Genomic DNA, 26,500 nt, shown 5'->3' with positions numbered 1-26,500 from the left:
CAGGAGGACCTCAGCTGTCAAACTCTTCCTCTGATCTTTCAGAGCCCAAGTTCTCTGCTCTTCAGCACGCTGTCCACAGGTTATTTTGTTCTGGTCAGATATTCTCTGAACTCTGCGAGAGATGTCCTGAATAAGAGCCGAGGTTGGGTAACAGGAGAAGAGGGTTGTGCCGTGTTTCACTGGCTCATGAACGCCTACGCCTCTGCTGCTGGGATGCCACAGCAAAGGATGCAAATGAATAATAAAAGGATTGGTGCTACCCACCTCGTCTTTGACCCTCTTTGCTCTCCAATCCAGCTCATGATCTTTATTTAAGTGTTGGGCAGAGCTCCAGAGCCTTAGCAGCACATCTATCAGCATTTCACTTTGATGTTCCTTTGGGGGGTCTGTTTTAAACATTTCCCCCTTCTCTGTAGGACCAACTGTGTGGCCGAGACCCCACCTTGACAGACGAGTTAATTAATATTCTGACTGAGCTGACCCAGCTGAGTAAGACGACCAATGCTAAAGTAGCGCTGCGGGCACGTCAGGTAAGTGCAGCCCTGTAGGCATCATGCTACAAGGAGACCCAGTCTAAGTTGGCAAGATCAAAATGGGTTCCTTCGCTGTCTTAATAATCACTTTCATAAAGCCCAGACTGTTTGATGTGGATTTTTATCTCTTAAGTAAACATGAAAAGCTTAGTATTTATGAGCAACCCGTTAACAGCAGAGATAATTCACCAGTGAGTTGTTACCAGAATAAGTTGTTAACAAGTGTTGTGGTGGATTCTCCATCTCTGGAAATTTTAATTCAAGATTTGAGGTTTTTCTAAAGTTTAGGTCCTAGCTAAACCAAGGATGAATCCAGGCAAGCCCTCTGGCATGCATTAGACAGGAAGTCAGACTAGATGATCACATCCCTAGTCAATAAATGCTGTAATGCCAAGAGTTTGCTGCCTGTGATGCCTGAACAACCCTCCAGTAAACAACCAGTGCTTGCAGTCTATGTTTGAACAGCAAAAGAGTGAATGTGTAGCCTGGAACAAGACATTTAGAGGAGAAACAGCTGTCTCTTTCCAGTGCTGAAGGGATTATTGTAAATAGTGGTTTAAAAGAAGAAAAAAAAAACCTAATAGGAAAAAATCTTGCAGGGTCCTTTCTGCAATTCAAGTGTTGATGATGGTTTGAATCCCATATATGTACACCTGGGTGGATATCTTTCAGTGTCCTAGCTAGTAGTTTGTCTCCAGTTATAAAGGAGTGGAAGGGTATAATTGCCTCTCAATAATGCTGACCCTCGAAGTCTAGTTAGCTTCTCTCCCTCTACAGTTCCCATTTCCATTCTAAAAGTCTTCAGCAGGGAAGCTGGCAGTTTGGGGAGCTCTCCTTTTATTTCAGTGCACAAGCGTTGAAAATGAACGGGGTGTTTGAAGCTGTTCAGTGACCTTCTGTTTGCTGTGGAATTGTATCCGTGTCCTTGAACCATTCAGAGTTATTGAACCTCTCAGCAGCACGCTGGGGAGGCTGCTGCCATCCTGGTGGATATCTTTATGCTGCTCTTGCACTCTATTTTCCTTTGCAAGCTGCTGCCCCTTTCTCCCATCCTCTCTTAGGCGCTCAGCATTTAGTACCTGGCACGAGTGACTCTTGCTTGCTTTGCTCTGAAGCTGTGAAAGGCTTGGCTCCATTGTAGGCCTCTCCACAGCTGCTGCCTGCCAGCTCTGCTTTCCAATTAACAGCTGGTCGGGCAATCCCCTGGACTTGCAGCTTTGCAGTGCTAAATCACATGCACTGATAAAACTGGATTGAAGCTGTTCCCTTTCTCTGTGGGGAAGAGCCAGGAATACAAATCACAGAGATACACAAATGAGACTGGTTTCTGTGGCATCTTCCATGTGCTGCAGTGCCTAGGGCTCACGTGCAGAGCGAACATTTGTGTCTGGTAGAGGAGCTTGGCAATTATGGATGAGCGAGTCTTCCTGGCCTTGCATTGTGTCCTAATACTGGCCAAATATAACTGATATGTGTGCCCTCTGACACTCACACTCTGCATCTGCTTTCTTACCAGGTTCTCATTGCTTCCCATTTGCCGTCATACGAGCTGCGTCACAACCAGGTGGAGTCCATCTTCCTATCAGCCATTGACATGTACGGACACCAGTTCTGCATTGAGAACCTGCAGGTATCTACAGAGTTGTCTTCCCTGCTTCCCTCTTACTAAGCTCAGTGGTACCAGTTTTGTTTGAAATCTTGCTTTAGGTTCCACAGACTTGTTGTGGTTTTTAAATACATCGGTTCAGATTCCTACCTCGTGATGGTATTAATACACTGATGTCAGTAGAGGTCTTTTATTAGGCACTTGCTATGCTGCCGTATTGCTTACCTTTTTCTTCAGTGCATACGGACCAGGCTTGCCCACCTGGAGTGGAGTCTTCCATTGGGATTCTGACTGTTAGAATAAGGTGCTTTGCAGATACTCAGTGCTCCAGTTAATTGTGGCTTTGTGTTTGCATTTAAAGCACTTGCTTTCTTTGATAGCATCAGCCAGTTTTCAGATTTTCCTTTGGTTTTAAATGGTTTGAGTTCTGAATGGAAATGCTTGACGAAATTAGACTGCTCTAAGACTGGTCCGGTTTAGGCCAGGTGACGCTGTGAAGGGGAACGTTCTGAGCACTGAGACATCAGCTATGTACTGACCGACTCGACCTTTTGGCAGGTGTGGAGAAGCTTTGGCTGGACTCTGAGCTTATCCTATCCTAGCCCTAAATAGACTAAATGCTGTCATGGCTCTACTTTTTCTTAAGTTACCTAATAAAAGTGCTGTCCTCTACAAGTCAGTACTGTTTCCAATTTGTACTCAGGTCATTGTTTCAGCATGAGCCTCAATTTTTTTGCCTCATAACTGTGAAGGATTAATCACCATACACGTTAAATTGATCGATGTCTTCCTATAAATGTAGACTGTGACTTAAAGCATTTGGGCTGTCTTCTGCAGCAGTAAATTGGCATAGAACTTGTAAGCTCTTTACAGTGTCAGGACTTTTGTTTTGCTGTGTGTGGGTCCAATGGCTGGTACAAGGGGTCCCTGAGGCCTCTTAAATACTGCCACAGTGAAAAAACTAATACAGAGAAAGTAGAGCTGGCCAGGAAATGGAAACAGTCTGTGTGCCCAAAAAATATTTTGTGGTAACTTTTTATTCAACCCTTGTAGCAAGTTGATTCAAATGCTCTTCTCTATGATCTCTTCCAGAAACTCATTCTGTCTGAGACATCCATCTTTGATGTGCTACCAAATTTCTTCTATCACAGTAACCAGGTGGTGAGAATGGCAGCTCTGGAGGTATGTTTCTTTCCACTTAAAAGCAAACTTTTTCTTTTGGTGGCATCCCAACCCCCTTTTCTGTCCCTGTCAGTGCTTTGGACAGCATTTTCTTGCTTAGCAAAAAAAACGTTTTACAATAGATAAGCCTGGCATCCAGTTATCCAAATATCTGTACCAGTGATTCTCAACCAGGGTACTGGGTCACCTGAAGTGCTGTAAGATCCTTTGAAGGGTGTGAGAAGATAGGTGAGGTGTGAGGAGATGAGCAGATAAGCCAGGCTGATTTCTGCCTGGATGATCCTTCACTCCTGTATAAGGAGGTAGGCACTGAGATATGTCAATTAGCTTTTGAAATTGGTTGCCACTCAATTCATAAAAGTTATGGAGGGTGCCTCATCCAGTGAGGGGCACCTCGAGACTGAAAAGGTTGAGAACCACTAGTCAGTACGGTGGAGGGGAAGCTTGGATCAAAACCTAGAGTCTGGTATTTAGTGTCATATGGTTTGAACCACTTATTTAGTGTCATATGGTTTGAACCACTGTAGAAAACCATGTGCAGTGTTTGAATCGCAGCAAGTTGCCTGAGCCGTTCCTGTCTTTTGACTTAAATGGAGATGAGGTAGTTTCCTCTCTCCTTCATTACATACCACTTTTATTAGTGCTCATGCTTCAGGGTACAAACTAGTTACCAGCTGGGGTCAGGAAGAAATTTCCAGGCTCATGGAAATACCATTTCAAATGTAAGTGGACTGAAAGATATGTTGTGTAGGCCACTGACAGAGATGTTCCTTGCGGTAGGCCAGTGGCTCTCAGGTAATGGTACTTTGATACTCTTGTAGTTTAGATTAGAAGAGTAGTCCAGAAAATATTCATTTTGTGGCATTCATTTTATTTTATTTTTTATTTTTAATCTTTTCTAACGCATCATTTCTATTTTCCTGCTTCTCTGTCACAGTTGAATTGATGAGGAATTTCTTTTTAAACCAGGTGTATGTTCGAAGAGCATACATTGCCTATGAGTTGAACAGTGTCCAGCATCGGCAGCTAAAGGACAACACCTGTGTGGTGGAGTTCCAGTTCATGTTACCCACCTCCCATCCAAACAGGTCAGAGCCAAAATGCAAACATCTTTTGGAGTCAGGGACCAATTCCCATTTCATCTGGGGGAATCCTGGAATGGAACTCAGTGAATGAGTGGAGGTAGAGAAGAAAAGATATATAAATTAGCCTTAAGAAAGACAAGTTAATCAAGATAAACTCAGTATTACTCAAGTTGTTCACCTAATTCTCTTAAATCTAAAGAACCACTTGGCTATTCTTAGAATAACCTGTGTCTAGTTTCTCTGATTCACTTGCATTCACTAGGATCTAATTTTCAGTTTTCTCAGGTGAGAGGTCAGTTCAGTTTAGTAACTTCACCTCCATAGATTCACTCCAGCTTAAAACTTGAGCCTTTCAAAAACTACAGTTCAAGGACGGATTTTGGAGTAAAAAAATGATTTGGTATTTAAAAAAAAAAAAATCACACGTTCTTTTTAGCTACCCCTGATCGAAGGCTGTTTCTTTGGAGGGTCCCATGTGCTTTCAAACTTGGATTCGTTTGATAAATTGTAACTCAAAGGATTTCAGTAGGACTTGCAGTGCTCTGTTCAGAGAGTCTTAACATGTTCAGATGAGATCTTAGCAAATGTAAATGTTTGGGGTATCAGTTAGTATTGTTCTTCATGGCTTGTGAATATTAAACATGAAGCTCCAACCAAAGGCTCAATGATTTGCTATTCCCCTGTTATCTGAAACAGGGGTCACAGCTTCCCACATACACTAATGACATCGAAATGTCTCTTGATTAACAGAACTTCTTCAGCTTCCCTCAGGCCACACAGATAATTAAGGTGGTTTTTCACTTACATTAGGGATCTTGAAGCAGACACCAGGCAAGGACATTCTGAACCAGGTCTGCACTGAATTCTTACCCTGCCCAAAGAAAGAGAGAGAATAACTAGAGCCCAGAGCTGCGATGAATCCCGTTAGCCACTGGATGCCACTGTTGATCTATGCTAGGTTGACAGAGTTGTATCAGCCTTCTTGAGGAAAGTGCTATTTTCCTCCTTTGTCTCCAAATATCCTCTCCCTTATTTACTCCTTTTATTTTTTGGTGGGGTTGGGCAATGGGGTCCCGTCTCGCTCCATTGAGAATCCATCAGTATATTTTTTTAAATGGTTTTCAGCATCTGGTTTGCTGGAAAAGAATGAGCGTCCTCAACAAGCGGCACAAAGCACCCGTGGTACAAATGGGCCACGCATTGGTCTCATCTGTTTCCTTCAGTGCTAGAATATTTGTAAATAATTGCATACTATTTTTAGTGCTCTGGTATAATACTCTCTACCTCCCCATTCTTTCTCCATTTCCTGCCTTCCTGTTTGCTTCACCGTTGCTTTACTGCAGCTTGTAGCTTTGGGTTGTTTGGCTTGCCTGTGCTGATCACTGTCTTAGGACTGTTGTGCCAGCTTCATCAGGCAAGGTCACAGAGAAAATGAGAACCCTCTTGCCCAAAGGAAAGCTGCTTTGTCCAGAAATCTCCTCTCCCTGTCAGATTCACAAAATGACATCCAGAAGCCCAGTTCTATTTTCTGATCATCAGCATCTCCTCACCGGGGGCTGGATGTAAACACTTCACACCCAGTCTGTGGGCCTGGGCAAGCGGGGTTTATGCCCAAAGTGTTTGCAGGCATAAACAAGTGTAACTCCATTGGTTTCAGTGCAATTTCACTTAAGTATGTTTGTGATGAATTTGCCCCACAATAATTTCTACACAGCAAAACCTGACATTGAGCTGTGCAACTGTCAGATGGCCCATAGAATAAATCATGCAAGGAAATGGGAAATTAGGAAGCTGAAATAATGTGGAAGAAGTTGGTGCAATTAACCACACATACACACTCGAAGTTGAGCAGAGGACTAGAAGAAATAGCATGGCTGACTTCTAAAGCTGGCTGTGACATTGGCTCGCTATGAGTCCTGTAAGCAAGTCTCTTATCCCCTCTCCGTCCTTGCTCTCCATCTGCCATTGTTTTTCCTTTTGTAAGAAGTGCTTGTTATCAATCGAAAATTTTACTCTGGAAAGGATAAAAATGCAGCTTTTCAGTTGATCTGTGTTCAGCTTAACCCAGCAACCCAAAACCACCCTTCAGAACATTTCAGGTAATCTTGTTAGTCTCTGCAGTATGGCCTGAAGCTCCGCAACCCTAGATTCAAACCCAGGGGGTAGAAGCACATTACAAAGACAGGGTCCTTCAATAGGAGTTAGGGTTGGCTGGATGCTGCAGCAAGCTTTCCAGGAATGCATGGTTGGATGTTTGATGCTTGTGTCCCTTTGTGTTGGCTTCCCAAGGTTAAATTTTAATGAGCCCAAAGAAAATTGGAAAATGGTGGGTTGTTTGTGCTTGACAAAATCAAATTCCACTTTCTCCCACCTGGGTATTCACGCCAGTCATACTTGTGCCATCACGTAATCAGGACAGAAACAGTTGTGCGATACCTACCTGGTCTGACCAATTGCTCTGTAAAGTACCCTCTGTAAAGTACATAAGGTGTTTGGCAGTGCATGGCTCCCAATTAAGACTTATTAAAAAAAAAGGTAAAAAGCATCAATTCTGAATGCTGAATAAGATGAAGGAAATCTTTCTGGTTCCTGGATATACCTTGAGTAGGAGAGAACATTAGTGATTGGAGACTGATTTGGTTAGACTAACTGAGAACTGATCCTGGGGCCTCAGACAGTTGTGTCCTCCTTGAGAATCTCTTCTGATACCGATTGCCAGGATAGTTCTTCAAGAGCAAAACCACTTAAGACTGAACCTATAAAGGGCTTTGTACATCAAAACCCATCTCTTTCTATTGACCCATTGGAAGCCAGACAAGAAGTACCGTGTAGCCAGGCCACAGCTTTTGGTGCCAAATGGAGTTCCTGAATGGTCTCCAAGTCCAGTGCATTGCAGTACTCCAATCTGCAGGACCTGATACGGGCATTTAATAGCTACCTTCCTCAGGTGGAGGCTGTCAAAAGCAGGTGCTTACATGCTGAGCCCACCATGTGTGGATGGCCTCTGCCTGTTTCTGCCACCTAGGGGAGAGAGCAGACAGACTTGGGAAATAAATGAACCCAGTCCTGAAACTTAGAGTTCTTCCTTAAATTATTCTGCAATAGCAGGAATTCTTTGGCACACTGAATAGTGATTTACAGAGTTCTTTTTCTTTCATGAGAATTGCAAGCCAGACAGAAGTCTCCTAAAAGCCTTTTCTTAGGTGTTCTGCTGGAAATGCACATGGAGCATATTAGTTCAGCTTCCCTCTCCTCCTTTAGCATTTGCAGAGATGCTGGTTTTGTGGGCCAACCCTTCCTTCACCATATCCATCTTCAGTGTTGTTCCCCACTGTTTTTTTGCCTCTCAGCTTTGTAACATCCTCGTCTCTCTTTTTAGCTTCTTCCTCTCAATTTTTTCCCATAGATAGGATGTTCGTGGTTCTGGTTTGTCACATTTTTCTAATCATAGTGGTCAGAGAATGTGTCAGCCAGCATGAGATCTCTAAAGACTCCATTTCACCTCATTGTCTTGGGGAGCCCAGTGTTCACAGCCGTACTTGGCAAGAAGGAAAATCAGTGCTTGCTTTGCTTTCACCCTTCCGGTTATGATAGACTTATTTTCTCCACACTGGTATTTAATTTGTACCAGAATTGAGTGAACCATAGCTGACCTCCTATGGCTATCTTAGGAACAGTATCCATCCTCTTCACATCACAGAGCAGAACACTTTCCTGCACTCAGTTCTTCTTTTCCAGCTCTTATCTTGGTTGAAATATGTGGCTACTTGCCAAGTGTCATTGCTTCGCTCTGTTTTAATTCCACATGGGGACTTAATCTGCATTGCACACCAGCTTTCAACACTTGATCCGAGGACCACATAATTGGCATAATGCAAAGGGCAGGATCACCAGAAAAGATGCACATTAGGGTTTCAGCACAGAAGCTGACTTGAACAGCTAGACTGACACCCTGCAACCCTGCCAGACTCCTCCTGTGGATGTCAGTCCAGCCTTTTGTGTGTTATTGTTCTGAGCGCTGCTTCTTAGTCATGACAGAGACTGCAGAGTAACTTGAATAAAGGCTCAGGGAAATGCTTCTCTGGCAGAGGCTCCTAAAGCTTTGAAGGACACATGCCGCGCTGAAAGCTTTTGTGAATGTAATGAACACACCCACTCCCCCTACCCCCATCATTCCTGTCTCCAAGGCCAAATTAATTTCTCCTGCTCATCCTGTCTGCAGCATGCATTGTCTGTCACCATCACAACTTCTGTCGCCTTGCTTCGTTTTGAGGCTGACCAGCATCAGCGTTGGGTAGCGCTTTGCTTGTATGAGACAAGTAAAGTAAGCGTTCTGTGATCCTCCTTTCTCTGCTGATCCCCTTTCTAGGAGTGGCTGTCCTGCTAGCATTCCCCCGGGTAGTGCTGTTTCAGAGAGAATTTGAGCCCATCTCTTTTTCCAAAGGCTCCAACAGTTCTCTGAAAAGCTTTTTCCTCCTGTAACCCCATTAACTGCATCTTTTATATCAACCCCTAAGAGGGCAATGTTTCTCATTTGGCAGTAGTGAGAGCTTCTTTGCAGATGGTGGAATTAATATTTCCAAACATGCTGTTTTTAGCATTGGTATTACAGCAGCACCCACAGCCTTCCCTCTAAATCAGAAACCCTTTTTGCATGAGCATGAATTGTGACAGCCACTGATATATAAAGGGTATTATAATGTAGACTGATAAGACACACTGGCAATAACAAACATCCAAGAGGAGTGAAATGTCAAAAGCTACAAGTTTGATAGCTGTTCTGTGATTCCCCAGATTTTCCCCTATTTCCCCCAGCCAACCCATTCATCTGTTCTTGACCCACATTTCCTTCCTGTTCATCCTGCCCTCCAGAATGGGAACAGAACCGCTGATGGCAGATGGGGTGGGTCCAGATTGTGTAGTTCTCCACCCCTCCCAATGTCTCCTTTCCCACTGCTGTTGTGACAGTGACTGGATGTAATGTCCTCACTTTTTCATTTTGGTGTTGGGTACAAGTTATCACCCTGTCCCCAGTAAAAAGCTCTTGGTCTCACATAGCTACCCTAGGCAGACTGAGCCATAAAGGTTTAGGGAAAGTGAGATATAACCTGACCTCTCCTGTCCACAGTCATTCCACTGCCATCTCAGGTGGAAGTGAGTTTCTGGTCTTCCAAGGTGGTATATTTTCTGGCTCATCACTCAGGGTTAACAAGGACTATTTCCTCTAAGGCACTGGGAGAGGGTGGGCTATTTAGGTGGTTGGTCCTGTCCCCTGCGTTGGACATAGGAGACTCTGATGGAGACTCTACATACTCAAATTTTAGAGAGTTGGAGGACCCATGTGCTCTGAGTTTGAATCAGTGAACACACTTCACGTTCCCCCTTGCTGGCCTGCTAGAGGAAAGCTAAGATTACAGGAGGGACAGGGAGCTGAGAATGTCCTTATTTTTTGTGTTAGGCAGTGAAATCGGTATAAAAGGCCCCACAAGCAGGCTGTGATGGTCAGAGACCATTCTAACGTTAGAGTAGTTGAACAGAGCATTCAACAGATGATGGCCTATGTTAAACGGCTCATTTGTCAGTCCCCTGATTTGCATTAAACATTTCTCTTATTATCTGTATGCACGGATCTTTACATGTACAAGCATACACATGCCACTGAGGTTATCCTTAGACGCCTGGCTTTTCAGGACAGGGTGAGCGTACGTGTGTGTGACCCAACCTACACCTAAACACATCTGTAAAAGCTTTGCATAAATGCCTCTTTGTCCGAATTCATCCTTCAAGGCTGCAGCCCGCTGTCACTTCCTGTTTGACTTCAGAGAACAGAATTTAGGCCTAATCATTAGATGTGTTTGCATTTCTGAGGCACCTGATGGGAATCTTAGTAAATCTCCATGCTTATGTGTGCATCTGATTTCTGCCCTTTTGTACCCTATCGGACATTTGCTGACACCTTCATTCCGGTTTCTAACTATACTAATTTCCAGACTTTGAATGGGGCATGATTTTTTCCTCAGCGCAGCTGTGTTCAGGTGCATCACCAATTACAGGCATCGTGGGCACCTTTGCCAGTCTTCTCCTTAGTCACCTAGCGGACTTAGAGATCCGAACCATTCTGAACAGAGGAAGGGCTGAGTCACGTGCTGCTTTTCACAATGGGGCTGTCTGCCTGGAAATGCCGGAGTCCAGGTTCTCCTGGAGTGCTGTCTGTGCGGCCCTTTCCTGCATCCTTTTTAACGTGTTTGCTTCGTATGTTTATGGTGACCTGCTTGTAAGACATCAACATCTGGAAACAAAAATGGAAGCCTTTCTGCAAGCTGAAGCTGCTGAAATGACTTCTTGTGGGAGACATTTGACTCCCGGTATTGAAGCAGTTGCAGGGGTTTTTTTTGGCAGTCTGGTTGCACAAGTGCAGAACTCTTAGTGTATCATTAAATTGCCTGAAGTCCCCTCCTTGTTGTGGGAGACTAGCTGGTATCAGGAGGGAAGAGGGGAAAATGATTCCAGGACACCTGTAAATCCCTGTAGTTTCATGCTGTGGGCTTAATGTTAATTAGACAGCAGGCAGCAGTCATGTGTTGCAGCTCCCTTGGCTTGTCTGCTTTGGAACAGGCAGAATCTTCCAACAGAGAAAGACAGGGCTATTGAAGAGGCAGCAAACTGAATGGAACAATGATAATTTTATGCAAATGAGACTTCAGGACCGGGTTCAGTTTGGCCGAATTGCAAGGGACCAGAGGGAAGGGGGGAGAAGGGGACCAATCAAAATAGATGGTTCAAGGCATGTTTTGCAGCCCTCTGTTTGGGTTCTTCCGCAGAAATGAGGAACATAAGAGGAATGCCACTAGTCACAGCCAGTAGAATTGCTGTTGCTCCTGCGGTACTGCTGTTAATAACTACAAGTGGGTTATTCAGCCGACCTCTGCTGATTCTGCTGTGCTGCCTGATTTCAAAAGCTTTGCCCTGCGCTGGCACTCAATCACAGCTTGATATAACCAGTGGCGCTTTGCATGCATTGCCATCGTATTCATAGGGGAACTCTCCTGAAAAAGAGAGAGGAAAACAGAAGCAAATTCAAATTCAGCTGGGAGGCATGGGAAAGGGCTGAGGGACCTGCGTTTGCATGGGGAAGCAGGGGAGGAGGAATCTTAATGTTGGAACATGTGGTGTACAGCTGCCTGCTTCAGTATTTTGATTTGTGCCCAGACAGATCCTCTTCTCCAGGCATGGAAAAGGTTGATTTAAAAAGCAATCATTTGGGAGGCAGGTGGAGTGGTGCAGACAGAGCCCAGGTGGAGTTTGGTGGACCTGTATGGAGACATCTATTGAGAGCACACTTCATGGGCTGCAAGCTGTGAATTTATTTAGCCTCGCAAGGCTCCGATATTGTTTCCTTTACCAGGGCCCCAGCCATATCGCAGGTAGCATTGCAGCTGGTGTTTTGGAGGCTAAAGTTCAACCTGCTGCAATTTCTAGACACCCCAGGGTATAAGGCCAGCAAGTGGAATGCACAGCACTTTTCACACCACTGATTATTCTGAAAAGACCAAAACTTGACCCCGTGGTGTGTTTGAAATGGTGCATGCTCCAATTCCTGATGGGGGAAAAAGCCTCAGGAGTATTGCACTATGCGTACACCAGAAAAGAAAAGGAAATCCACCCCAACATTTTAAGATAACTGATAACTGCCCATAGTATAGCTTTAAGCTTCTTTGTTTTCAGTTTCATTTGACTTGGGCCGTGCAGTTAAAACTTCAGTGCTGAACAAGAATGGTTCACTGTGACGGCAAGTAAGGTACAACTTGAAGGTCATTCATTCTTTCCTCTGTCACCAGATCCTCTGTTCTCTTCCGGGAGACTCCTGCTGCAGTCTCCTGGGCCGGGTGCTGGGGATTGAGAGCCATTCCTAGAGCAAGGCAGCGGCGTGCTCCATATGAGAGAAAAATGGACATGCATCTTGTTGTTTCTAAGCAAGCAGTTTCACTATCCATTTTCTGTAGGAATCAGAAGCCTTCTAGGGACCAGGTGCACTAGATGTACAGACATCCTGTTGTCTTTAGAATGGCTTTCACTTAAGTCGACAGTACACAGGTTTCCCACCATTTGCCAACCGAAATAAAATGTATGGTGCTCTAGAAAGGGATGTCAGGCTGTAGTTCTGATGGCAGCTTCTGCACCACTGCCTTCTTCCCCATTGACTAGAGGCAATGAAATGTGGCATCCTACCTAACAGGTAAGGTCTGGGGTTGATTTGTGGTGGTCCCCCCTGTGTGGTTTAAGTCAAGTTGTCCAGTTACAGAGCAGGCCATACCTTGAAGTGAATGTTCCTCTCCCATAACAGAGCAGATCCGTGAGAAGGACCACATGTAGGGTGTGTATGTGGCAGTCCAGATCTAGAAAAAGCACAGGCTTCCACACACCATGACACGATGTCCAGTAGCAGCCCAGAGCCCTCCCAGAGCAAATAAAATTACGTAAAGACGACTCATCCAGCATGAAGAGTCTTGACACATGATCCCCTAAGCCTTACTGTTAATCTGTTCTCATTCCCTAATCTGTTCTCATTGTAGGGGGAGGTGGGGGCTTGAAGCCTTTGTGTCTATGTGCTTTTTTCAGCTGTGTCTTTAGTATTTTGGATGTCGGGTGTTGGCTATTTCTGCAGCTTGCATGCAGTCGTGCACCACCCCATGCTTTCCTGCATGGACCTGGCTGGGGTATACCCTTCAACTTACTGCAAGGGAACGGGCTTTACTGTCCACTGTTCTGCACATCATGAAGTCTCACCTTGCCTACAAAAACCAGTCAGCTGGGCTGGCATGTCCTTCCAACAGGGCCTGGGAAGTTTTCCAGAATACCAAAGTTCAGTTGTGCTCGTTGGGTTTGGGTGCTTCAGGCCTGTGTGTAGAAAATGTCAAGTATGCTATTGTGTGTTTGTGTTATCTCTGCTCCCTTAACTTCCCATGCTGCCTTCACTTCCTGCACTCTTTCAGGAACTAGCATGGGGGCTACTGCTTAAAGTAGAAGTTTGGCCATCATGACTTGGGGTGCTTTCCTAGACCTGTTGCAGACTAGCCATGTGACCCGGTCGTTGAATGTCTTTGTGCTTCCGTTCACTCTTCTGTCAGACGGGGGTGTCTGTTGCTGCCATGTGGTGTGGTTTGTGCATCTTGCTTCAGGCTTGCAGCGTCTGCACAGTGCTTGGAGGTGGTCTGATGCAACGTGCTAGAAACACAGGGACATCATAAACACGCAGCTTGCTGATGGTGTGTTGTTGTGTGCATCTAGAAGTGGGGAAGTACATCACGAGGTGTTCATTTGCTCAGCAGCCCCTGTCGGCTGGGCCAGGTGATGAATGCCTTCTTTGAGGAGGAATCCCACCGGTGCTTTCTTGATTGTGGGACCAATTTGGGTTCATTGAATGTACACTTGTTGCTGGGCTGCATACCGGCTCAAATATCAGTTCACTGATTATGGCTTTCACTAACCAATCTGTAACTAACTGTGGTTGTTTGATTACAGAGGGAACATCCCCACGCTCAACAGGTACGGTACTTGTGCTCTTTTAAAGTTTGAAAAGAAAGCTAGACTAGATGGAAGTAGCATAATGCTTAACCTGTCCTGTCTTTGGAAACCTTGTCCTTACTTTGGACACCCTGAACTGTAACTCTGCTTCCTCTCCTGACCCTGACCCACCGCACCTTGCATTTTTTTAAAAACATGTTTTCAGCTTGCCGTTGCCTTGGTAAAGGGAACTTTGCATGCAGCAGGCTTTAAAGCTAAATTTGCCAAGCGCTCAGTTTACCTGCCGTGCCATGAACTTCGTAGAAGAAAATGCATTTCCCCCACTCATTTCCTTGGATCTTGGCTGTTAGCTGCTGACTCTCCACTTGGGTGTGTCACAGTGAAATAGGCATCTAATTCTAGGAGAATCAAGGGCACGAGGTGTAAGATCAGGAGTATTTGGTGCTGGTCTCTGCAAACAGCTCAGTATTTGGTGATGAGGGTTCTTTTGCACCCTTCCCTAGATGAACGTTCATCTGCAACAGCTGACAGCATGTTTTGTTGTGTTTTCAGTACTTACCATCCTTGCCACCCCCTGCGCTCCCCCATTCCTCAGTCCCCAAATGTTTGTGGTTTTGAATAATGTACGAACAATGTCTGCGGGCGCCTGTCATGGTCCTGGTGGTAGGGAATGCACATGAAGATGCATGAATGGAAAGACTTTGCTGTTTCAAAGCTAAAAGCCTCCCATTTATTGCTGCTTACAAACATGTCAAGGGAAAAATAGCATAAGCAGGTTTGAAAGCCTTATGATTCCTGATCAGAGATTAGCTGCAAAATCCCAGAGTGCCTTCGAATATGGAGCAAGCTATTAAGATTGCTGATACTTTATACTTTTTCTCGTTGCACTCAGGACAGTTCCTGCCATGATGTCTTTATTAGGCTTTCTGCATTAAAAAAAATAATAATCCTAAAACTGAATATGAGGCACGGTGGGTAAATACACCTTTGAATATATTGGTCCTGATCCCATGTGGTCCATAGGAGCTCTGCCCATTGCAGTATTGGGCACTTGACGTCTTCCTGCTGTGCGGCTGGTGGGGGCCCTGATCCAGCAAAGCATGTGCTTGGCTTTAATGGGACAACTTGCATGTTGTAAAGTAAGCCTGTGCCTACGTACGCTGCTGAATCTAGACCCCACTTCAGCCCATTGCCAGATGCCCTCTGCTGTGGCACAGGTGTGGAGGCAGAGGCTTAATTCAGCAAATACCTTTCTAAATAGGCACGTGGAACGGTGCTAGCCAACCCTTCCCTGGTCAGAGATATGATTTGTTAGTGTGTGTATTCAGGGCCGATGCATAACCACCCTTTATGATGCCAGTTACAGAGGTGAGGGGTTCTTTGCAATCTCAGTCCCTCTGTGATTTAAGATTATTTGGTAGTAGATTGTTTTGGAAGGATCAACAGTTCACATGAAAACACTGCCCACAAGTTGATTGTAGAGGATGGCCAGCTAGTTAGAGGATGCTCTGTATTCATAGCACCCGGGGTTTTGTCTACCAGCCTTTGTTTCAAGCTGGCAAGTACTGACAAAAGATTAAATGTTTTATTTAAGTCATTATTGCTCTAATGGTGAGAGGAACACCTGGCCCAATCCCACATCCATCGGGCTATTTGGGAAGTCTGACACCGTCGGATATGCGCAGGATCAAGCCCTTAGAAAATTAAAGTGTTGATGTTTCAATTAAGATGCACAGTCCTCCTTCAGGATGCAAAAGCCTCTTTTGTAGTGCCTTCCTCTTATTTCATCCAAGTCTGTCCTGGGTTTTATGAAAATAAGAAATTGGTCCATCCTTGTAGGCGATATCACTACTTAGGGGGTTGTTTCACTACTTGCATATCAAGCACTTGGTGATAATGATAACCATTAGCAGCTGTATCTGACAAAGACCATCTCTTTTTTCATTTTGGGGTTTTCCTTCTGGTTCACTGTCCCCTTTCCTTCTGTAGCCAGAGCTTTGGATTACTTAGCAGTCCCCCAAAATACAAAGGAGGAAGTTGTAGTTTTCTCAAGGTTTTGATCAAATTTAAATGGAAAATTGAATCAATTGGTGACTGAATTAAGTGGAAGGCACTGCAGTGAGGTACTGCTCTTATTTTGAACGTATGAAACCAGATATGATCAGGTACAGAAGTCTGTGTCCCATGGCAGCATTATAACAAGTTTTTGGCTCCATTATATCTTTTAAGGGAACTAGCAATCAAGTAAGATGCAGGATAGATGTGTTTATAAATCACAAAATACTTTGAAAGATGGAAGAAAAAAGTCTTGCTGAAGCTAAGAGAGCATAGCAAGTATAAAACTGTAAGGCTTTTTTTAAGGTAGAATAAGTATAATTCAATATATTTTGAACATGTTTTGTAAAGATTTACTAAACCTTTCAAGTGCCAAAATCTAGAATTACTCTTATCTACCTGAATACTCCATCTATTATGCATAGCATAGGTACAGGAAAAAAATGCCGTCAGCATTTCAGAATCATAATTCACTTCTAATCTCAGGTCTTTTCCCTCTTAAGAAATACTTTTTTTTTTTAAGGGGAATAATGCTATTTTTTAACTCTTTGGCTCTTGCTGAGCATTCCAGGAATGTCCAGGTAAGGATTACCAGATTTGTTTCAATGACACAGAGGACTTAAGAAGGTAGCCCAGTAGGTGTATCACAGCAGTGGTGAAACAGTTAATCGGGCCGCACCAAACTAAAGTTTGGGCTGTTATAACTTGCTTTGTTTTCAAACCATTAAATCAAAAACCCGACTCTTGACATCCCTCCCACTAACAGCGATCTCATTTGACTTGCCATTTAGAATGTCCTTCTCTTCCAACCTCAACCACTATGGGATGGTCCACGTGGCCAGCGTGAGTGACGTGCTGCTGGACAACTCATTCACCCCGCCCTGCCAGCGGATGGGCGGGATGGTCTCCTTCAGGACATTTGACGATTTTGTCAGGTCGGTAGGTTTGGGACGAGTGGGCTTACTACACATGTGTGCATGTGTAGGGTGATGTACCATGGGTGATCAGATCCAGCCAGACAAAATCCTTGCCTGCTTCTAGAACCAAACCTGAAGGCTTCATAGAGGTTCTAGCATGGCTTGCAGAGACAAAGTTCTAGGATGCCACAAACAGCTTACGGGCAACCATATAAACTGCATCTTTTCTTTAACATTTCAAAGGTCCTAAGTATCTTAACTTTTCACTGGACCTTACCTCTCAACAGCTGTGTATGTGGCTGGGACTATCTGCAGCTTTTGATTTTCTGGGCTTATGCAAAAGATTGCAGAGCCTGCAATGATCTGGGGTGGGGGCCTGCAGCTCTCTGTCCTGTCTTGGGGGTTATGGTGGGTTTTGTGGAAGAGTCAGTCTCTGCTTATAGGGATGGTTGTGCTGTCATTTTGTCTAGTGTTTGATGATGCCTCCATGCATTGTGAGATGTGTCAGAGGAGAGGAAAGACAAAGAAAAAAGCTAAACTCTGTCTGAGGCAAGAACAGAAGAAGCCATTCACAATGTGATGAGTGAAATGTCAGGTGAAATTAAACATAACGCCAGAGTAAATCACACCAGAGATGATGCATCTTTTGTTGAAATGTATCTGTTGTCTGCCTCTTTATGTATCCTGATGCATTACCCCCCAAAGAGAGGGGCAATTACATTGGAATATCAAGGCTCGTGTCCTAAGCCTTTCACTGCTACCTCAAGAATGATGATATATATGGACACTAGAAACGAATATATTAAAAATACGTACTGGGTACTCTTTTACTTTCTTGCACAGAAGTTTAAACACTGAGGCTTTGTCCTGATTTTTTAGCTTTTGTCATTGATAGTATTTCTTTTCAGTGCAGAGGGAACTACCACCACCTTCCCCTGACGTGAAGGTGGTCTCTGCATGCTAGCTTGTACTGTTGCTAGCCTGGGTGCGGTTCATTTACAGCTAGTATTCGTTTGGCTTTCAGAATCTTCGATGAAGTGATGGGTTGCTTCTGTGACTCTCCTCCCCAAAGCCCGACCTTCCGTGAAGCCAGCCGCACTTCTTTGTATGATGAAGATAAGGTATAGGATTTCCTTCCCTCTGGACTGCTTTCATGTTAAAATTTGTAAACCCCAAGCTGGACCTGTCCCACTAGCTTCTGTGGAAGTTTTGCCATTATTAGCTCTATTGGAGCAAGAGTAGGCCCTTTCTGTACTTGTGTTTATGTAGTTCTGATTTTTATGTGGTAGGTGCTTGGTATTTCCTTCGGCTGGTCTAATCATGGGACCTCTTCACCAGAATTGGTTGCATTGTAGTGCTGGTGTATAGACTGGAAGATCTTCCTGAGCCTGAAGAGATTATATATACACAACGTTGCTGCTGTTTAATTATTTATTGGGCTTATTTTTCTTAAATTGCAGGTTGCCAGAGAGGAGCCCATTCACATCTTGAACGTTGCCATTAAGACCGACAGCGATATTGATGACGATGGGCTGGCAGCCATGTTCAGGGAGTTCACACAAAGCAAGGTGAATAGTCTAGAATGAACCTACTTCCCCGATTTTACAAAATCCTGTAGGGCTCTGCTTTCCATTTCCTGTGCATTTCCTAACTATCTTCTAAAATAAGTAAATGGCACAGTTCAATCCTTAATTTACCTTGTTTTGAAACTTTATTTCTCTAACTAGATGTAACTGCCATTCCATGTGGACTCCAGAGCAGGCAAAGAGATTCCATTGTTTTCCTGTGCATTGCCAAATGTGCATCCTGATCTGTCACCTAGGGTTTCTTGTCCTTTAATTAATGTTGGGAACATGAACTTTTTAGTTTTAAATGAATCAGGTGAAGCTTTGATACTTCTTTCAGATCTGAAGGAAAAAGGTACAACCCCTTTCCCAATGTCAACAAGAACATGGTCAAGAAACTGCCATTATCTTAGTTGTCATTAGCATAATGGAAGCATACGAGATGACATCAAAATAGCATCTAAGGGTCCGTGAGTTTTGTTTCTGTGGTGCAGTGAAGAAATGATCAGTAGATTAGATTTTCCTTTTCATAAAGTAAGGAGTTCGCACTGATGTTTAGCCAGGAACCAAATTCTAGTCCTGCAGTCACCACTAAGGAAAACATTAGTCCGTGGTGGCATATCTGCTTCTGCCCTCGCCTCTAGAGAGAGCTCTGGTTTCCCTTCGGATTATCCTGGAAAGCCAGTAAACCATATTGCCACGTGGCTATGCCATCATTCACTGCAACTCTGTTGCATCTGAAATGGTTCTGAGAGGGGTCGTAAGAGCGATGTCTAACCTGTCATTTAAGTTGGGAAGATGGCACAGAGGTCTGCAGAAATTTGTGAGGAGTTTCATGTAGGATGAATAATTGGAGTTGTGCTTTTTTGAGGTTTTTAGCAGCACAGATCCATTAGAAGTTGATTGAGCAATACTAAATTAATGGGTTCAGTAACCCATAGGACCGACAGATTCACTGGAACTGGAAATTTATAAAAGCCCTTTAAGCTTACCCAGTTCAGTTCAGCATTTTCCTGTCTCTTTAAAAAAAAAAAAAAAAATCAAAACTAGTTTTGTTTTTCATTTGCATGATCATGCTCCAGGCGTTTTATGGAAGGAATAAAAAAAAAAAAAAAGAAAGAAAAGATATAAAAAAACACATTAAACTATCAAATAGGTTGATCCAAATTGTTCAAATAATCTTCCAGTCCCAGCATGTTGTGTGTGGTTTTTTTTAATAGAAATTAGGATCATATACTTGTAAATGACTTGTGGAAGAGATTGAGGCAGTCAGTGTAAATGGAGTTTCTCCAGGTGCTGATGCCTAATCGCTCCGTAATAGCTGTGGACTTGCTGTGAGACCCACATTATTACAATGTAATCAGAATCCTGTTGCTATGCTGTTATTGTCTGCCACTTGTGGAATTTTAAAAGCAATAACAATTTTTGCTTTTTTAAATCATGGCGTTATTAAAGTTATTTTCTTCCCTTACCATGAATATAGTCACTGATGCTCATTTTCGAAGGGCTTAACCTTAGTAAAACATTTCAGTCCATGCTACAAGGGGTAGTTTTGTTCCTGGTCATGCTGAGGTGGTTTTTTCCGCCTCCCCCCACCCCTTATTCTCTCCTTTTTCTTTTTTTAAATTGGAAAAGCGAACAGAAAGTTTTTTTAGAAATGGAGGCAAAGCGATGAGAACATAACTCATTGAAAAGGGATAATAGATGCAGGGAACAGTATTCCTCTGATGTGGCTCCACTGAGTGTAGTAAAGGTAAACCGAGAATGGATTTACCCTCAACTTATTAAACTAAATTGGAATTAGCCCTCGTGTATTACTGCTCCTGCCCTACAGAATTGTGTGTCCTCTTGTGGGTCTGTGCTGTTCCCCACTGAAATCAGTTGGCTTCTTGATTAGTCTCCAGACAAGATCAGCCAGATTTGATTCTTATGTTTGTTTCCTATTAAATCATGTCTGCTATTTGTTGTCCCTCCTTTTATAGAAATCCATCCTGATTGAGCATGGGATCCGGAGGCTGACATTCCTCGTAGCACAAAAGGTACTTGATATCTCTGCTGCTGCATGGAAGCATTTTATTTCTAGCTCATACAGAAACAGTCATCTTTTATTTTCACATTGAAAATTATATTTTCTATAGTTTTAGTTCTGCTTTTTTTTTGTCTGCATTCTCTAAAATGGAGGTTTTAATGAATTGCTTAAGAAAATGAATTGACAATATAAGAAAATACCTTAGAGTCGCTTGTGATCTTGTCTTAATTTATTTATGATTTTAGTACTAATTGCTAGCTTTCTTGTGCTTTTGTTTTTTTCTTTCCTGTCCTTCTGTGTTTCGTTTGTAAGGATTTCAGGAAACAGGTCAACTATGAGGTGGATCAAAGATTTCATGTAAGTAAAAGGAGAAAAAAAAAGAGTTCTGGAATGTTTTGTCTGAAATGTCTCTCTGCAGTTTATGTAAATCAGATGGAAATATAGGTTACATGTGGGTAAAGTAACTAAGATTTGGCCCTTAGTGAGCTATTTGAGTCTGATAGCAATGCTCCAGTAAGCCAACTATTTAAGTACATACCTAACTTCAAGTGCATGAGTAATCCTATTGACTAGGGCGACTCACAGGTTTAATAAAGTCAGTAACTTAAACACTGACTTAGAGATCCATATAACTTAATGAAGCTGGGCTGGCCTTCATTGTTCTAATGTTGGTTTTTCATATTGTAAAAATAATTATGTAATAAAATATTAAAATTTTCATATTCTTCCTCTCCTCCAAGGAGGTGAAAGTTCTTTACCCATTTTGCAGATTAATGAGCTGAGAGGCAGATAAGTGATTTCCCTGAGTTCCCAGAGTGGTTTTGGGGCACAGCCAAGGTAGAACTCAGTGTGCTCACTGTTAGGAAGCCGTCTGCTTCCCAGGGCTTTGACTTGAGCATGGGCTAGCTTGATGCCTGCTAATCAGATGACTGTACAGGGCACAATCTGGCTTTCTCCTTGTGTATCAACTCAGCTCTTCTTGCTGTTGATGCAAGTTGTGGGTACACAAGGAGGGTGGGTTAAGTTGCATGCAAATCCAGCCTGGGAAATGCAGAAGTTTGGGGTGACCAAATTGCCTTTAGCAGAGCTTGCTTTTTTTTTCTTTTGTTTTTGAAGGACAAGCTAGTTCTCACCTCTGCAGAAATAACCAAATTATTGAGCAACCAATATTCTATTCGATTTGCAGCAAGCTTATCAATTGCCATTTGGGAATTATACCTGTGTGTGGTGAATAGACTTTCCACCACAGATGCAAAGAAGCCTGAATTTAGCCGTATTGTCAGATGAGAGACAAGGCCAGGCACTGTCAGCATTGTAAGGTGTTAATGCTCCATGACATGCACTACAGTGTCTCCCTGCAGCTCTTAATTTTTTTTTTAAGGATTTTATATTTGTATTGTAATTGAGTAGTAGTGTCTAAGAAGCCCTGTTTCCCCTCGACTATCTGATTACAGTTTTCTTGCTGTTGAAAAATTTTCTTCCTTGTCAGCTGGATCATTTTTGGTACCTATCAATTAGGTGAATTTTTATGGGCTTGTGGTAGCAAAAATGTTTGGAACCTACGTCCCCTGCCCCCCCCCCCTTTTTTTTTTAATTCTTTCCATTAAAAATATCTAGTGCTAGGAATATTTCTTATCCCTAAGTTAGCCTCATTGGTTCTGCTTCACACAGTAATAAGAGAGTTTATCCTGGAGGCTAAAGAAGTAAAAGGCTTTTCCAAAATGCTTTAGGAAATACTGCAAAGTGAACTGCTTTCCCCAGTGTATTAATGGCAGCAAACCTAGCAGAGTACAATGTATACAGATGTATATCAATCAGTGGCTTTAGGTAGGAAGCGGGAGCCTTTGGAGAAACGTGGGGGGCTTAAGTAAGGAACCCCAGGCTTTAGAAAGGAAAAAAAGAGCTTAGAGGATAAAATATATTCTGGGAGATGAACTATGAGGGTCTCTGGATACAGACTGTTGCTTTTGAGTGGAGGAATAGAAGAATCCTCATAGGATTCACAGAGCTGGGACTTGGGGTAAGTGGAAAGGCCGGTAGCTTCAGGGTTCATTCATTACTCTGGATTAACAGATCCTTCTGCTAAGTGGAAAGGCCAGTAGCTTCAGAGTTCATTCATTACTCTGGATTAACAGATCCTTCTGCTAAGTGGAAAGGCCAGTAGCTTCAGAGTTCATTCATTACTCTGGATTAACAGATCCTTCTGCTAAGTGGAAAGGCCAGTAGCTTCAGAGTTCATTCATTACTCTGGATTAACAGATCCTTCTGCTAAGTGGAAAGGCCAGTAGCTTCAGAGTTCATTCATTACTCTGGATTAACAGATCCTTCTGCTAAGTGGAAAGGCCAGTAGCTTCAGAGTTCATTCATTACTCTGGATTAACAGATCCTTCTGCTAAGTGGAAAGGCCAGTAGCTTCAGAGTTCATTCATTACTCTGGATTAACAGATCCTTCTGCTAAGTGGAAAGGCCAGTAGCTTCAGAGTTCATTCATTACTCTGGATTAACAGATCCTTCTGTTAATGCCTAACTGTGGACACTGGGTGCTGTGTCCACAAGGGATGGTGTTTGTGGGTGGCCCCTTCCCTTTAAATGTACATGTTTAATGTTTTGCCTAGTATTCCTAGCTCTGAGGGCCAATCCTCACAGCTCTGACTAGGGAGTGGCCTCTATATATTGTGCTTAATGGCCCAGTCCAATTTTCATTAGGACAGCGGCAGAATTTACACTTATGTCAGATGATACCAGCCTTAAATCAGCCCTTAACCATGAAAAATGAATGTGTGTTATGGCTAAATCACATCTTCTGAAGTTGCCAACCTGTATGTGCTAATCGCTCTTAAAAACATGAAACCTCAGAGGCTGATTGCTACCGCCACTGAATATCTTACTTTGAGATGCAGCTTCTGTTGAATCTTAATTCATCCCTGCAGCGCAAAACAGAGTGCAGCTGCTATTTTAAAAAAACCCTGACAAAGCTACTCACAGAGGAAGGTAACACCTGTTCTCTTTCTGAGGCCAGCAGTCCCTGGCACATGCTGCCTAGGAAAAGTTCAAACAATTCACGTGCAATTGCAGTGCCAGTGTCAATGGGCATGAGTGTGGGCAGTTAATAAAAAGGTGTGCATGCATGGAGAGGCACCTTCAAGTAGCTCTCCATCCTGACTTGCTGTCAAGTGGGTGGATCTTATCATCTAATTTGTAGTGAAGAATAATTGTTGTGAATGCAGCATCATCAATAGTCACTTTTCTTTTTGTCCTGTTCCAAGGTAAAAGGACAGCTGAATGCCAGCTTTTTATTTAGCCCAGAGCTCGAGACCAGCAGGAAAGCGCAGGGTAAGGCTTGGGAAAAATGCAGGGAAAGATGCCAGACACACTCAAAAACTAGTGAGATGTTTGCCAGTTGCTAAAGGATACTTTGGTCTTAGGGTGTCTTCATGCATGAGTCTGCCCCGTTGTTCGTTGTTTTTGGGTGGAAAAGGTTTGCAAGGCACGTCTTTCGATGTCATTGGTGTTTTGGTAGTCACTACTGCCAGATGTACCCCTCCTTCCTGTCTTAGCTATGTGATTTTTCTGTCTAGGGAGCTAGGAGCTATGCAGTTTGGGTTGAGTTGAGCAAAACACTGTTGGCTAGATAGCATCTCAGAGAAGAGATGGTAAGGAGTGTATGGAAGCATTGGGGTCACTGATGGGAGCAAGGATATTCTAAGGAGCTCATCTCATACCAAGTACTGGTAAAGGGTTTGGATGAAAAAATGCTGGGAACCTTTGGAGGTTTGTCTATTGTAAGTTCTGAACAAGTTCTGCAGACTTAATTTTATTCCAGTATTATCTAGACCACATAAACCAAGGCATCGTCCAGACCCCCTTTCATTCTAGTGTAAACAAGCCCGTGGGAATTGGAGGCGTAGAAATCCTCACGGAGGTACAGCTCTACAGTTTGGAGCTATAAATCTTGACTCATCTGTGCAGCAAAAGATACTGTGTTGGACTAAGAGCCACCCTGTTATTTGGGGCCATTCCCCTAAAAGCAACACCAATTCCAGTTTGGTCAGCATGTAGGTGAGTGAGCTGCAGTAAAAAAAACCCCAACATTGAAGAGCCCAGTGTTTGTGTTTTCAGCCAAAACGTTACTGTTGTTTGAGATGGGCCCTCGTAATTTGGGGTCAGTAAAAGAATGAAGGGTGCTTGCTTTCTTTCCACAGAAGTCAGTCTAGTTAACCAAGAGGGCTCTCCATCTGTATTCCTGTGTACTTAGGTTCTCACATGATAGCATTTGCTTTCTGTACTGACCTGTTGGGCATTACTTTGCATTATTAGGAGCTTGCTACTTTCCAACTCAGAGGAGCCAGCATAGTTAGCAACGTGTCTGAGAAGTTGGTAGAGTGCCTTTGGGATCTCCAAATGTAAGGTGCTACATTAGTGTCAGTCTTCATTATTATCTCTTACTCTGTTCAGTTTGTGACTGGACCAACTATTAACTTACCCAGGGCTTGGCTTGGGTTTGTTTTTGTTTTAATTACAGTCTATATAATTAGTTCCCAGCATGTTGAGGTAATAGAGAGTTGCTCCAGCAAGCTTCCAATTTCCTCATCTCATTAGGTTTTTAACGCGATTATTAGTATAATAATCAGCTATGATGATTTCTGTTGTAGCTTTTCACATTCTCCGATACGCAGGGTGTCTTGATTGGCTAATTTAGGCAAATTATTTTGATTGTCTTGATGATGGTTGGTTGATTAGAACACAGCGGGGGTATAATTCCTCTTCCTAGGAAACATAGTCCTCTTTTGGTTTTTGGTACCAGAGCACTGAGAATTTTTGTGTATGTGCACATTTAATTATTATATTTGCCCACAACACTAGTCAAATGCCTTGAAAGCAATTACATTAGTGATAGAATGAGCATGGATGATGATAGGAGAAATTGGCAGCATGCAGAGGGGGGCAGGTGGGAGGGTTTTGGAAGGGTATTGAGGCAATGTGAGAGTCTTAATTCTGTGTTTGTTTCCTTATATGTTAATTTTGGGTGTCACAGAAACTCCCTATAAAGTTGCCCATTTTTCCAGTGGCAAGATTCTTTATGGTAGATATGGCTACTTGGAAGGTATGCTGTAGTCAAACACAAGTTACTGGGTTTGATATGAAATTCTAAGGCCTGATTTATGGAGGAGGTCTGAACAGATGATCCAGTAGTTGTAAGATCTGTGAACGGTCAGCATAACATTATACATTGTCTCTCCCTCTGTCATTATGCTCCTTTTATAGAAGTTAGACAACCTGCTGCTTTTTCTTTTCTTCCTTGCTGTTTAAAACTTGCATCTGGTTCTAAGAGCAGTTCTAGGGTTCAGTAACTCCAGGTCAGATGTCTTCTTTCTCAAGAAATGACTTCTGTAATTGCCCATCTTTGCAGGCTTCAGTTGGATCAAAATAGGATGAGTTCTTTCTGTCTCTGCCAGGAATAGAAAGCTTGAAGATGCCCACACTTACACTGGTGCAAAGCATCCATAATACCAATGGAATTATGGCGATGTAAAACACAACACACGTGACTTCTTCAAAATCTACCTAAAGATATGTCCGCATTACTGACTCTCTTTAATGGTGCTGTGTACAGAACAGTCGCACTTACTCTCCCATGTACTGCATTGAATGCAAAGTGAAGAGTATTAATCTAGCCCTGGATTATATCCTTAATGTGAAAGTATGTGCCTCAGAAACGCATGGGACCTAGTCCAGCAGAGCATATAGAGATGTGCATAATTTAAGCATGTGTGTAATCCCACTGAGCTCAGTGGGGCAACGCATACTTAAGTGTATTTCTGCATTGGACCTGGTGGGAGTAGATATGAAGGTACCATCTTTCCGTAGTGTGTTTCTGACTATAATCACGTTTTAAAATGCAATATGTTCGGAAGGACGTCTGCATTAGCACTTTAAATCTATCATGTCATTTTACATAATGTCTTGGATGCTTGGGACATGTTGAAACAATAAAAGCATATT

The 26,500-nt window shown here is 43.2% G+C and overlaps 1 protein-coding gene across 1 annotated transcript in view; it reads left to right on the top strand.

The window, feature by feature from the left end:
• Positions 1 to 26,500, top strand: part of ACACA (acetyl-CoA carboxylase alpha) — a 159,055-nt gene that overhangs the window by 43,177 nt on the left and 89,378 nt on the right. Inside the window, exons 25-34 of the mRNA XM_025210303.1 lie at positions 417 to 530; positions 2,050 to 2,163; positions 3,232 to 3,321; positions 4,291 to 4,409; positions 13,929 to 13,952; positions 16,778 to 16,921; positions 17,928 to 18,024; positions 18,364 to 18,471; positions 20,451 to 20,507; positions 20,810 to 20,854. Coding sequence (XP_025066088.1) covers positions 417 to 530; positions 2,050 to 2,163; positions 3,232 to 3,321; positions 4,291 to 4,409; positions 13,929 to 13,952; positions 16,778 to 16,921; positions 17,928 to 18,024; positions 18,364 to 18,471; positions 20,451 to 20,507; positions 20,810 to 20,854 — 912 coding nt within the window. The remainder of the gene's footprint in view (positions 1 to 416; positions 531 to 2,049; positions 2,164 to 3,231; positions 3,322 to 4,290; positions 4,410 to 13,928; positions 13,953 to 16,777; positions 16,922 to 17,927; positions 18,025 to 18,363; positions 18,472 to 20,450; positions 20,508 to 20,809; positions 20,855 to 26,500) is intronic.

This window comes from Alligator sinensis, unplaced genomic scaffold, assembly GCF_000455745.1.
Source record: "Alligator sinensis unplaced genomic scaffold, ASM45574v1 scaffold118_1, whole genome shotgun sequence".
Classification (NCBI taxonomy): domain Eukaryota; kingdom Metazoa; phylum Chordata; order Crocodylia; family Alligatoridae; genus Alligator; species Alligator sinensis.
Note: the sequence above shows the minus strand (reverse complement) of the source record. Positions and strands in the feature narration are given on the sequence as shown.